This window comes from Hyperolius riggenbachi, chromosome 4 (genome assembly GCF_040937935.1).
Source record: "Hyperolius riggenbachi isolate aHypRig1 chromosome 4, aHypRig1.pri, whole genome shotgun sequence".
NCBI classification, from domain to species: Eukaryota; Metazoa; Chordata; class Amphibia; order Anura; family Hyperoliidae; genus Hyperolius; species Hyperolius riggenbachi.
This window is the reverse complement of record NC_090649.1, coordinates 177,353,895-177,366,645: the sequence shown is the minus strand read 5'-3', so window position 1 is coordinate 177,366,645 and position 12,751 is coordinate 177,353,895. Positions and strand designations below refer to the sequence as shown.

General features: G+C 43.9%; 1 protein-coding gene across 3 annotated transcripts in view; it reads right to left on the bottom strand.

Annotated features, from left to right (window-relative positions):
- The window catches only part of FNDC3B (fibronectin type III domain containing 3B), a 384,210-nt gene that overhangs the window by 270,065 nt on the left and 101,394 nt on the right, over positions 1 to 12,751 (bottom strand). Inside the window, exon 1 of one of the 3 annotated variants that reach the window (XM_068281038.1) lies at positions 5,658 to 5,789. The exons of the other annotated variants lie outside the window; for them this stretch is intronic. Within the exon in view, the coding sequence (XP_068137139.1) occupies positions 5,658 to 5,711 (54 nt within the window). The 5' untranslated portion in view covers positions 5,712 to 5,789. Of the gene's footprint in view, positions 1 to 5,657; positions 5,790 to 12,751 lie in introns of those variants that run through there. 3 annotated transcript variants of the gene reach the window in all.

The window sequence follows — 12,751 nt, the reverse complement described above, 5'->3', positions numbered from 1 at the left end:
AAAGGGCCAATTCTCCAGGTAGTGCCGACCACTATACTATTCCTCTACATTGTTTTGATTCCAGCGGTTTCTATGGTGTCACCAATCAAGAAAGTAAGGGATAAAAACAGAAAACTGAAAAAGGTGAGGAAAACTCTCCACACATGCCATAAAATTTGACAGATTTCAAAAAGAATTCCAATATCAAAAAGTTTTGTGATTACATTTTTAAGTTATTGGTAATTCCAATAGTCTGGAGAAACCAACTGAGACATTGCACATTTTAATGTCTACTATATGTTGTATATTATGGCATGTCCTCTATATCTTTAAAATTCACCACTGACTGTTACTGGTAACCCAAATTAACTGCAGCGGACAGATTTCAAAGTAAACACAGAAATGTTCTGTCCTTATAACACACTGAGGAAGACAGAAATTATCTCCATAATTGCCTTACTTGGCAAATCTGTTAATAGATCCTTGTACACAGCACAGAAAAACAAACATCCATCATTGAATAACAACCATCATCCAGACACTTTAGGTGCTTCCAAAATGATGCTTCCTGTTCCAGAAAATAAAACTCACAAAAACATGACCATTTTGAAACAGTGGCCATGTATCTCAACACAAATTATTATTTAACGGTAACATGAAGAGAGAGAAATACAGATGCTGCCGTTTTCATTCTCTAATAAACAATGCTAGTTGCCGGACTTCTGTGTTCTGCCTCTAATACTTGAAGTCACTGGCCCAGAATAAGCCTGCGGATCAGGTGCTTTGTCTTTTGTTCTGACTCCACTCACTGAATGCTTATTTGCAGGTGTGTGACTCAAAAACCATGACAGCCAGGCAACTGGCATTGTTTATAAGGGAATGAAGATGGCAGCCTTCATATTCCTCTCACTCCACATTCCATTTATTGACCCTGTAGTGAGAGGGACATAGAGGACAGCTCCTACAGCTTTTAGAAACCAGGACAAGCTGCAGGAAAAAAATAAAGCTACTTGGATCCCTTCAAAGTGCCCCAGTGTTAAGGAGGCAGAGATAACCGGGCAAGTTGCATTGTTTAAAAATAAATAAACATGGCAGCCTCTACATTCATCTCACTAAAGATAGTGACGTGAGGACCAGAGGAGCAGCACTCCATAGGTAAGTAATGGTACTCCACAAACACCCATCCCCAACAGCAGAGTCAGTTTAGAACGTCCTTCACAGGAGGTTAAAGGGATACTGTAGGGGGGGTCGGGGGAAAATGAGCTGAACTTACCCGGGGCTTCTAATGGTCCCCCGCAGACATCCTGTGCCCGCGCAGCCGCTCACCGATGCTCCGGCCCCGCCTCCGGTTCACTTCTGGAATTTCTGACTTTAAAGTCAGAAAACCACTGCGCCTGCGTTGCCGTGTCCTCGCTGCCGCTGATGTCACCAGGAGTGTACTGCGCAGACACAGACCATACTGGGCCTGCGCTGTGCGCGCTTGATGACATCAGCGGGATCGAGGACACGCCAACGCAGGCGCAGTGGTTTTCTGACTTTAAAGTCAGAAATTCCAGAAGTGAACCGGAGGCGGGGCCGGAGCATCGGTGAGCGGCTGCGCGGGCACAGGATGTCTGCGGGGGACCATTAGAAGCCCCGGGTAAGTTCAGCTCATTTTCCCCCGACCCCCCCTACAGTATCCCTTTAAGTAAAAAAAAATCCTACTTGTTAAAGAGAACCCGAGGTAGTTCCTTGAGGGGCAAGATGGGACACGGAGGCATGTGCTCTGCCATATGACATGCCTCTGCCCCCCCCTCACACACACACACTATAGCCCCCCGAAATTAGATAAATACAGGAGACTGATTCCCTGTTCAAAACGCCAGCTAGGGGGATTCCTGCAGGGTTTCCCATTCGGCAGCTCTCTCTTACTGGCCGCTCCTCCACCTCCCTGCTCCCTTCTCCTTTTAGCGTCGTTACCCATAGGTCATGAAAGTGAAAGTGGGCCAGTGCAGCCCACCGGAGCAGCGGGGAGAGGCAGTTTTGGCAACTACCTGATCTGCTTAGCCCCCAGGATCAGGTAGCATATTTTTTTTTAATTTTATGAGCCCACCTCAGGCTCTCTTTAAAGAGGAACCCTGAACTCTGGTTCTTCTTGCACATCCTTTATCCTCTTCTGTTTTGGTTCAGTTTAATACTGTAAAAAAAAAAATTAGCATGTAGCAGAATGCTTTTAATATCATATCGTTATATCTCCAATGCAATATACTAGTAACAAGGCTATTCAGGGGCGGAGGGGGGTGAAGGCTACCTTCTTTACTACAGTTCCCATTAGTCCCAGTAGTGATAGCCAGCTAATGCTATGCTCACAACACTAAATACTGATGGCCCCAGGGCTGTGGAGTCGGAGTCTCGGAGTCTGAGAAATTTTGGGTACCTGGGGTAAGTGTATTCAATAAACTGAGGAGTTGGAGTCTGATGATTTTTGAACTAAATCCATAGCTTCTGTAAAAATTAGACTAAGGAGTCGAGGTCGAGGAGTCGGAGTAATTTTGGATACCTGGAGTTGGTGGTTTCATAAGCTGAGGAGTCGGATGATTTTTGTACTGACTCCACAGCCCTGCATGGCCCGTGTCAACTTGTGGAAGGAAAATAAAAGTAGCTAAGTCTTCTTTTCATTCAAAAACACAGGAAGTGTGTTTTTATCTTTTTATCAACAAGCTAACAAGCAATGAGCATGGCTCTAGCAACATGTTCATATAACTTTATATAATGTATGGGTACGATATGCTGACATCTTGCCCCTAGGTTCCTCATTAAGCGCCAGCTCCAGCATAGCCCGAGATGCCAGAACCTACAGGGCTCCATATTTCCTTGCTTTATGTATCCTTGAATGATTTATTGGCTTAGGCTATTCCGAGCATGACATCATTTAGGGATTTCATTACAATGGAATAAAGAAGTGTGTGTATATTATCATTTTTCAATGCATGGGGCATTTCTTACTTCATGGATCAGAAACAGATGATCTAGAGGCAGACAATCTTATTTTATACTTCCAATATAAATAGCACTTAGATCAGGAGGAAAGGGCTCTCTCAGTGAGACACCAGAGCTTTCATCTAAAGGCACTCACTCATACTGTCACCCAGCAACACTTCAGTGATTAGACTGCTGCCCAGTACAGCTCCTCACAACCGGGATCTATGGACTTTCCTCACTAGAAGTGTATTATTTTGGAATGTAATAACCTATGAAGGGCACTTCAGTCTTTTCTATTTGTACACATCTGGTCATTAAATGAGAAAAGGAATAATGTGACTTCCTCTACGCAGATGCTCAGAGACCGTTAAGAAGGCTATCTCAGCTTGCAGAATACCGCTTTCCAGCCATGCTCACAATTATTACTGGTATTCGTGTGCTGCAGAACAAAGATGCCAATCCGATAAGGCTGGGCAGCTTATTAGCTTGCAGCTCTCCTGCTGTTAGTATGGAAAAGGAGGACTCCGCTGCGAGTTATAACTCAATAAAAGCTTAAAAGCTAGAATGAACTGGGACGCAAATCAAGTATGACAAATGCAAAACAGTGAATATGTGACCAATTGTGGATTAGAAAATGGAAGCACAACTTAAAGTGTTAAGTAGTATACTGAAGAATTGAAGCAAACCTATGGCTGAATTATATAGGAATAGATGCTTGGCAAAGGTGTGTAAGCCTTCTCATCTCAAATTTCTGGGAGGTTGATAAACACACTGGAGCCTGGTACTAACCTTCACAGCCTTAAAGTGAACCTTAACAGAGTTAAAAAAACAAAACAAAAACAAGTTTCACTTAGCTGGGGCTTCTACCAGTCCCCTGCAGACACCATGTGCCCGTGCTGGCTCTCCATAGCCACCCAGTCGCCAGGCCAATACGCCTGCGTGGCCCTGGACGCCCATGTCCCTCAATTGCGCTCCTGTTGCCTTGGCTGTCCTGCGCATGCACCCAAAAATTAAAATGGCTGGCTGTGGGGGATAGGAGGATCGTTTGCCCGGCGTGGGCACAGGACCTCTCTGCAGGGAGCTGGTGGAACTTTTTTTTTTATCAGTTAAGGTTCACTTTAAGGAACTATATTTAATCTGAGGAAGTGGTTTATGCTGTGAAACGCATTGTCTGCAAGTGCTCAATAAAGAAAAAAAAAATTTATATTTCCTAACACGAGATCTACTTTTTGAGGGGAGGATCTGCCTACTTTCTTCTATATTTAATTTCTTCAAGATATGTACACTATTGGTTCTGGGCCTGCACAGAAATCAAGAATATTTTTAGGGATGTTATGTGCACTTGTGTGCATTACAATCCATTCATTTTGCTGCAATAGCTAATGATTGTCAATGAGAAAATACAAAATGTGTGAAATTATTTATTATTTAAGTGTGAATGCACCCATTGACCTTAATTGTATTAACTGTCAATGTGAATCCGTATGTAGCCAAAGGCATGCGATTTTGACAAGTGTTAATCCTGCTTTGGAGAGTCATTGAATCATTTTACTTCTTTGTTGAGAACATCTATACAAGGCTAGCTAAAAGTACTGTTGCAACCTGTTAATTACCACTGTGTGCGCAGTATGTAATCTTCGGAAGGAGAAACCATTTTTAGATTCTACCACAGTGTTTTCTGAAAGTATATAACTGTTGTCTCTAAATAAAGATTGCACTTTAGGGGGGCTAAAAAGTCATTTTCATAAACACCAAGAAACCTTGGTAAACTGTCAGAGCACAAAAGTCAGATTTCAGGCATGAATCACTAACTGATCCCTCAAAGGAGTTGACAATCCAACATCTCTATAGTCGTTTCAGTTTGGGAGGAAGCCAGTTTCAAGAGGCACTGCAGTGACATACAGCAACTTGTATGGCAATTTAACACTAACCCTCCCCTCACCCACACCTATTGCTAGGGACACACGATGCAATCTTCCATCAGATTTACCCTAACATCAGTTAATTCCAACATGTCCGATTTGATTTACGTTCGATTTTTCAAACAATTTTTCATAGAACTGAATGGAAAATTGATTAACCACCCTGGCGTTCTGATTAAATCGCCAGGGTGGCTGCGGGAGGGTTTTTTTTAAATAAAAAAAAAACTATTTCATGCAGCCAACTGAAAGTTGGCTGCATGAAAGCCCACTAGAGGGCGCTCCGGAGGCGATCTTCCGATCGCCTCCGGCGCCCAGAATAAACAAGGAAGGCCGCAATGAGCGGCCTTCCTTGTTTTGCTTATATCGTCGCCATAGCGACGAGCGGAGTGACGTCATCGACGTCAGCCGACGTCCTGACGTCAGCCGCCTCCGATCCAGCCCTTAGCGCTGGCCGGAACTTTTTGTTCCGGCTGCGCAGGGCTCAGGCGGCTAGGGGGGCCCTCTTTCGCCGCTGCTCGCGGCGAATCGCCGCAGAGCGGCGGCGATCAGGCAGCACACGCGGCTGGCAAAGTGCCGGCTGCGTGTGCTGCACTTTATTTGATAAAAATCGGCCCAGCAGGGCCTGAGCGGCAGCCTCCGGCGGTGATGGACGAGCTGAGCTCGTCCAGACCGCTCAGGAGGTTAAAAAAATTGATGGGAAATCAGATCAGACATGTTGGAAATAATCTGACAGTAAATCTGTCAGAAGATTGCATTGTGTGTACCTAGCATTACACTAATATTTGCTGTACTTACGGCTGCTATTTGCTGACCTCGCTGCTCCACAAAGTTGTAGCCACTGCCTGCCATCCATTCCGGCCGCAGTTGAAGCTGCTGCCCAGCAGTCTTTCTCCCAGCAGTTGAAATCACTGCCTACGCCCAGTGGCCATTCTCCCTGCAGCTGTAGCCACTGCCGGCTGCCATATTCTCCCAACAGTTGAAACTGCTGCCCAACTGCCATTCTCCCTGCAGTTGTAAGCACTACCCAGCGTTCATTGTTGCTGCAGCTTGGGCAGTTCCTACTATAACCAAATTCCAGCACCCAAATTACCCTCTCTTTGCTTCCACAGCTGCAATGTACACTGTAGCCTATGGCAGCACCCAAACTACAAGGTGCATGGTGTGCTCATTTTAACTGATTGGGGCAGCGGTACTCTTGTGTTCTCTGTTTGAAGTACTGTATCCATGAGACTGCCTAGATTTTCTGTCTTGCTGCAAGAGTAATTAAATACACAAGCCTTTATTACTTATTTGCAACACCTAGACATTCACTGACTGGCAGCAAGCTGACTCTCACATCTCTCGGTTTGGTCTTTAAAGCATTAAAGAGAACCTGAACTGAAAATAAAAAGTCAGAATAACCATACACAGGTCATACTTACCTCCTGTGTAGTCTACTCCTCAATCTCTTTCCCCTCTCCTGCGTCCTATTTGTCTACTGTGATCAATGGAATTCTCCATCCTCCATTTTAAAAATAGCCATTACCCCATAACAACTTCCTGGTCAGCACACTGTTAAACTGTAATATCTCCCACTTGAGCCATAGGGAAACATGGACATTACCTTGCACATTCAGTTTTAACTGACAGCTGCTGATATATTACTGACAGCAACAGGCATATTTCAGTTCTGACAAAATATTGTCAGAACTAGAAGGAATCGCTGTAAGAAGAAAATGGTGAGTTTCTGAGGAACTGACGGTGAGGTTAGTATGTAATATTCAATTGCAGCTACGTCATGTGTTTATTTTAAATTATTTTCCTCGCTTCAGGTTCCCTTTAAGTAATGCTTAGGCTTTACATGACCATAAAAACAACTGATGAAGTTGAATGTTTGCAGCAATCCCTGTTGCAATCTACAGGGCTGAACTGAAGGTACCAAGTTTTGCACAACTAAAGTGGAATCTCTCCTTACAGTCTGCAGAATCCATCACAGTCGTATAAACGCTGGTAATAAATGAATGCATCCACATACACAGCTTAATGTGTAGAGTATAACTTCTTATACACTACCAAATTCCATTTATATTTTGTAGATCCATAAACTCCTTTTGACTGACCTAAAACAAAAAACATTTAAACACAAGTCGACAAAAGTGACGTGTCAAAACTATAAAGGTAGCTACTGATTATTTCAAGAAAGATATAACATTTCCAAATACATGGGAAATGTCTCCATTGGAGCCAGAGAGCCAAAGTAAACTCGTGCACTGTTTTTCCAGTCTCCTGCATCTTCCAGCAACCCTTCTGAATGATAGAGACCTCTCTAACAGCTGCTATATATTATATGCTGCTATAATTAAATGCTGTTACATTTCATATTGTATTTATCCCACATAGAAGAAGAGGGCTGAGAGATATAATGATCACATCTTAAATTATGAGCACTGCAGTGTAGCCTACAACATAAAACATTTAAATGACTACCTTCAAATTATTAACTACAAGGGATCAAACAGCCATTATATTACAATTTATTATTGCGGTTTGAAAAAGGAACAAAAGGCAGACATGGCTAAAAAAAAAAAATGAAAATTCAGTAATCTCCAATATAAATATAAAGCAGAGTACACAGCAAGATGTAGCAAAGCTTAGTTATCAGTGGTAGATTAGTAAAAGCCTGAATAAAATGTTCAAAACCAGCAACAGCATACTTCTTCTAAAATCCAAAACATGGGGCGCATGCATGGAGCTCACGTGATCAGATGCCTTCTGTGTGAGCTCCGCTCCTGCCCAGCTTTCTACGGCTCATAATTCCTTATGGCGGGGAGTAACCCTCAAAAAAACTCAAAAACTCTGCCCTAAACTGGTCACCACTCTTAAGGTTACTCTCTTGATAGATAGAAAGAACTATACGGTTCAAAAAGGGGTTATACGTATCACTCCCCTGTTCTCAACACCTACTCTAAGACTGATCATATTCTGGCCTCCACAAAACTTTCTCCTGCCTTAGGCATATCCATGTTGCATGGTCTGACCATGACCTCCTCCTTCTTGCCATCGTCCTAAACAGTGAAGGTTAGGTGAATCTCTTTTGCTTGATCCTGACTCCTCCCTATCTCCCAGGAACTTGATCACTATTTTTCTCTTCATGCTACTGTTGACATCTCTAGGTGACGTCTCGCCTATCTAAAAACCAAAACATGTAGGTAGCCTGCTTCTATACCTGAATCATATGAAATCCTCAATTTAAGTGTACCTGTAGAGAAATAAGTGCCCCAAATGCCAAATGGGCACTTAATTCAAATAATACAGAGGCCGCAGCTCCGCTCCTGTGCTGTACTGTGCCCATGCAGAGGAGGGCACAGGGGGACAAGGGGGGTGGGCACAAAGGGACATAGAGGAAGACACAAGGGGGATACAAAGGGGCATAGAGGAGGACAAAAGTAGAACAGAGGTGGACACATAGGGGACACAGGAGAACACAAGGGAGTAAGAGGAGGACACAAGGTACAGAGGAGGACACAGAGAGACACAGGAGGTAAAAGGGGGCATGAGGTACAAAGGGGGCATAATCCACAATATGCCCCTTCACCAGGGATGCACCAGGTTTAGTTTATATTTTTTCCTCCTGGTTCTTTGTCCTCTAAACCTAGGCGAGTCTTATGGTCAGGAGCATCTTATAGTCCACAAAATATGGTATTCAAATAAGACGAGGGAGGCCCTCTTGCTTGGCAATAAACAGTATCTTATATTGTACACAACGTTTTCGAGCTCTCAAGTGTACACCTGAGGAAGAGCGAGCTGCTCGAAACCGTTTGTGTACAGTTGTGTACAATATAGATATATTGCCAAGAAAGAGTGCCTCCATCTCATTTGAATAATCCATCCATGACAGGTTCATTACAATGGACACCACAATCCAAACAGCAGATTGTACCTTGGATCCGCTGTGACCATTCACATCAGGAACCTGATGTAATGCGTACCCGCCTAAGAAGGAAGTGATTAAGTTATCTACACGTTTTTTGGAATGTGTGTGAAAATCAAGAGTGCCCATATGAAACACAGTCAAACACAGGAAGAACACTAAAACTGCATGCAGACAATGTCCTGGCTAAGAGTTGAACATGGGAATCTAGCAATGAAAGGTAAGAATGCTATTCGCACTGCGCAGGCTGTCAAGTAATGCAGTCTATGCCCCTCTGAAGTATTTGCATATCGCATATACATGTTGCTGGAATAAGCACAGCAATGTATATAACGAGGCCTTATCTGTGTAAGCTGCCTTATCTAGCCAAAATAAAGGTGCATACACAACTTTAACCAATGTCACCTGTCACAGGTCGGGACCCGTTCCCCTTGGGCGACATTACTGGGCTGGCCTGTACAGACCTGCGTTAGCTCTGTAGCAGACAATGCTTTCTGTTGCTATAAGGAGGGGGCAGAGGGAAGATGAAGCAGCACGTATGTGACATCACACAGCAGGTGGAGGAGAGGCGCGCAGAAAGGATTTGTCCATCGCTCAGCCAAGTTGATCAGCAGGGCGGATCGCTTGCGGAACGGTCGTTATCAGGAACTTCAGCCTCTTGCGTATGCATGAGGCTTAACAGGCACAGCATTATCTTTCAAAAGGTCTGTTTAACTTTGGTGCTTCATAGTAGCTGACATCATTTGCATAAATATCTATCCTTGTTAGTTCATCACAGCTGAAAATATTCAAATAGATTTTCCATGCAACAATCATTATGTCAAAAGGTGGCTGCAGTATGAGTCATTTGGATTATTAAGAACAGATCTCGGATATACTGCCTTTATAACTTAAGATTATAATGAATCGTACCCATTGTTAAAATGGAGAGACGCATATTTCTAAATGACTATTTAATCCAGAAAATGTCTCTGTACAGAATGACTAAATGTATTTTAGTATACAGTCACTGAAAGTATGTAGTATAGTCCTGCCACTGGCTGAAATGAATGCACGGATTGCCGTCATAGACTTTAACAGGTCTGCACAATTGTCCAGGTAGGCTCTACAGAGCACTATGCCGGCCATCCATGTTAAGATGTGATCAGAATCCTTTTCAGAAACAACAATAATAACAATAGTAATAAATAACTCCAATATTTGATAGTGTTTTTCTCCTGACTGACTCAAAGCACTTGAGAGCTGCATTCACTAGCGCACTCAGTATGTAGTAGAAGTGTTGCGGATTCTTGCCCAAAAACTCCTTACTGAATAGGTACTGGCTTACTGAATAGGAAGAGCCGAGATTTGAACCCAGATCTCCTGTGTCAGAGGCAGTCCCCTTAACCAGTACACTGTTAAACATTAGTGCCTCATAGTAGCTTTATATAGTACATAGTCATGTCACTGGTTGTCCAATAGATGGAAGCCCTTTTTTGCAACAAATATTTAAGAAATTACAGCATAATTTGACCAAGCTTTAATACAATATTATTTAGAGTAATCAACTTTTTATGGCCCGCCTTAAGCTAACTTCATTGCGGAGGATTTTGACTCATCAGTTATCTGCTGACGTGTCCTGTCCTATCAGCACACTTTATTCATGCTGTGTTGTACAACTGCAAAGTAGAGTCAGAAAAGAGAATACTCTAAAGCCTAGGTTCTCAGCATGCAGTAGGGGTACCCTTGGGCGGTACTTGGGCTAAGGGATCTTTTAATTTGTTCTATTAAATCTAATGCAGTGAGTTTTATAAAATTATATAATGACCGTATTTATAAATCTGCATACACTTTTTTTTTTAAAATTAAAAACAAAGGAAAATAATGTTTGAAAAGCTTGTATACACAAGTATTGAGTATCCCTAACAATTTGAGAGATGATTGTATTTGCAATAGAGCGTACTTGGCAATCAACATGTTTCATAAATGGTGTACATGCTGTACTGATGTTAAATTCTGATGTTATTCCAAAAACATACAGATAAGTTAATTGGCTCCCCCTAAAAATTGGCCCTAGACTACAGTACTTACACTACATAATATAGACATATGGCAATGGTAGGGATTAGATTGTGAGCTCCTTTGAGGGACAGTTAGTGACAAGATATATATATATATATATATATATATATATATATATATATATATATATATATACACTGTAAAGCGCTGCGTAATATGTCGGCGCTGTATAAATACTAAATAATAATAATAATAATGTTATAAAAATCGAAAAAAGGGACACAGAGGCACAGAGGCATGTTCCCATCTGCAGGACATGCCTCTGTGTGCCCTGATCGCCGCTCTCTATGCCCACCGCGCCTCGCTAGCCCCCCCCCCCCCCCCCCCGGAATCTGGTGACATTCTTAATGTCGATAGGCTACGGGGAAGGGGCTTCCCACTGCAGACAAAGGAACGCCTGCAAAACGCCCCTTTCCTGCCTATCAGAGCCTCCTAACAGTCTCTCTGCTGCCTGCTCCCCTCCTCTCCAGCGTTGTGACCCCAAAGGTCATCAAAGTGAAAGTGATGGATTGCCTTAGATAGGAGCGATGGGGAGAGGAGGTAATGAGCACCGACTGGTCCAGTGAACAGCCCCCCCCCCCCCCCCACACACACCAATCCAGGCAGCATGTTTTTTTGTGTGTTTGTTTTTTTTTTCTTTTTTACTCTTAGACCCAGCTCAGGTTCTCTTTAACTACTCTAAGACCGCTCCACGCCAATGTGCATGGCCGCGGCGACAGCCCCAGGACCGCCTAACGCCAATTGGCATAAGGTCCTGGAGCCAGCTACTGAAGGAGATCGCGCGCATCTCCTTCTCGGGTGGCGGAGCTCCGCCCCATCTTCAGTCTCCGAGCGGCTATTGCCGCTCGGGAGACTGTTAGACGGCATGATCGCCATCTATTTACACAGTACAGCTCTGCCATCAGCAGCATCGCTGTACTGGGGACAGCCGTGTGACATGGCTGTCTCCCTGGGGGACAAGAGAGCGATCAGCTCTCATAGGCAGAAGACTATGACAGCTGATCGCCATGATTGGCTGGCAGGGGGTAGGCGAGATAGTGGGAAAAAAGAGAAAAAATTGATTTAATTAATAAAAATAATGACAATAAATATTTACAAAAAAAACAAAACAAACTTGTGTGCTGTGTTGTGCGGCTCTGCAGCTTGGCCTAAAGCTGCAGTGGCCAATTATGAAAAAACACAGCCTGCTCTTTAGGGGGGGGGGGGGGGTTACCACTGTGGTCCTCAAGTGGTTAAGGAATACTGCTTTAAATGGAAGGTTCAGGGCCAGTAAAAAAAAAAAAAATCCAAATCCACTTACCTGGGGCTTCCTCCAGCCTGTGGCAGGCAGGAGGTGCCCTCGGCGCCGCTCCGCAGGCTCCCGGTGGTCTCCGGTGGCCGACCCAACCTGGCCAGGCCGGCGGCCAGGTCGGGCCTCTTCTGCGCTCCATTGTGCAGCAGTACAGCCCGGAGGACGTCCGATGACGTCAGCGCGCCGGCGTGGAACGCACAATGGAGCGCAGAAGAGGCCCGACCTGGACATGTCGGGTCGGCCACCGGGAGCCTGCGGAGCGGCGCCGAGGGCACCTCCTGCCTGCCACGGGCTGGAGGAAGCCCCAGGTAAGTGGATTTGGATTTTTATTTTTTTTTAACTGTCCCTGAACCTTCCCTTTAAATCTGCATTTCTCAACATTATTCTGTTAATAGAGGTTTACTTAAAGGAATACTATCAATTCACATATTTTTTTCAATTGACACAGGAATTGTTTGGGAAGTGCTGCTAAGTACTGGTGTATACATTTTAGTAGCAACTTCTTTGTTTACTGTTAGCAAAATACTTTCAAACTTTACTGACACCAAAACTGACGGTTGACTGAGCCATGAGGAGAGGGGAAATTCCCCTCACACTTGATCAGTTAACTCTGTGTGTAACTCTGTG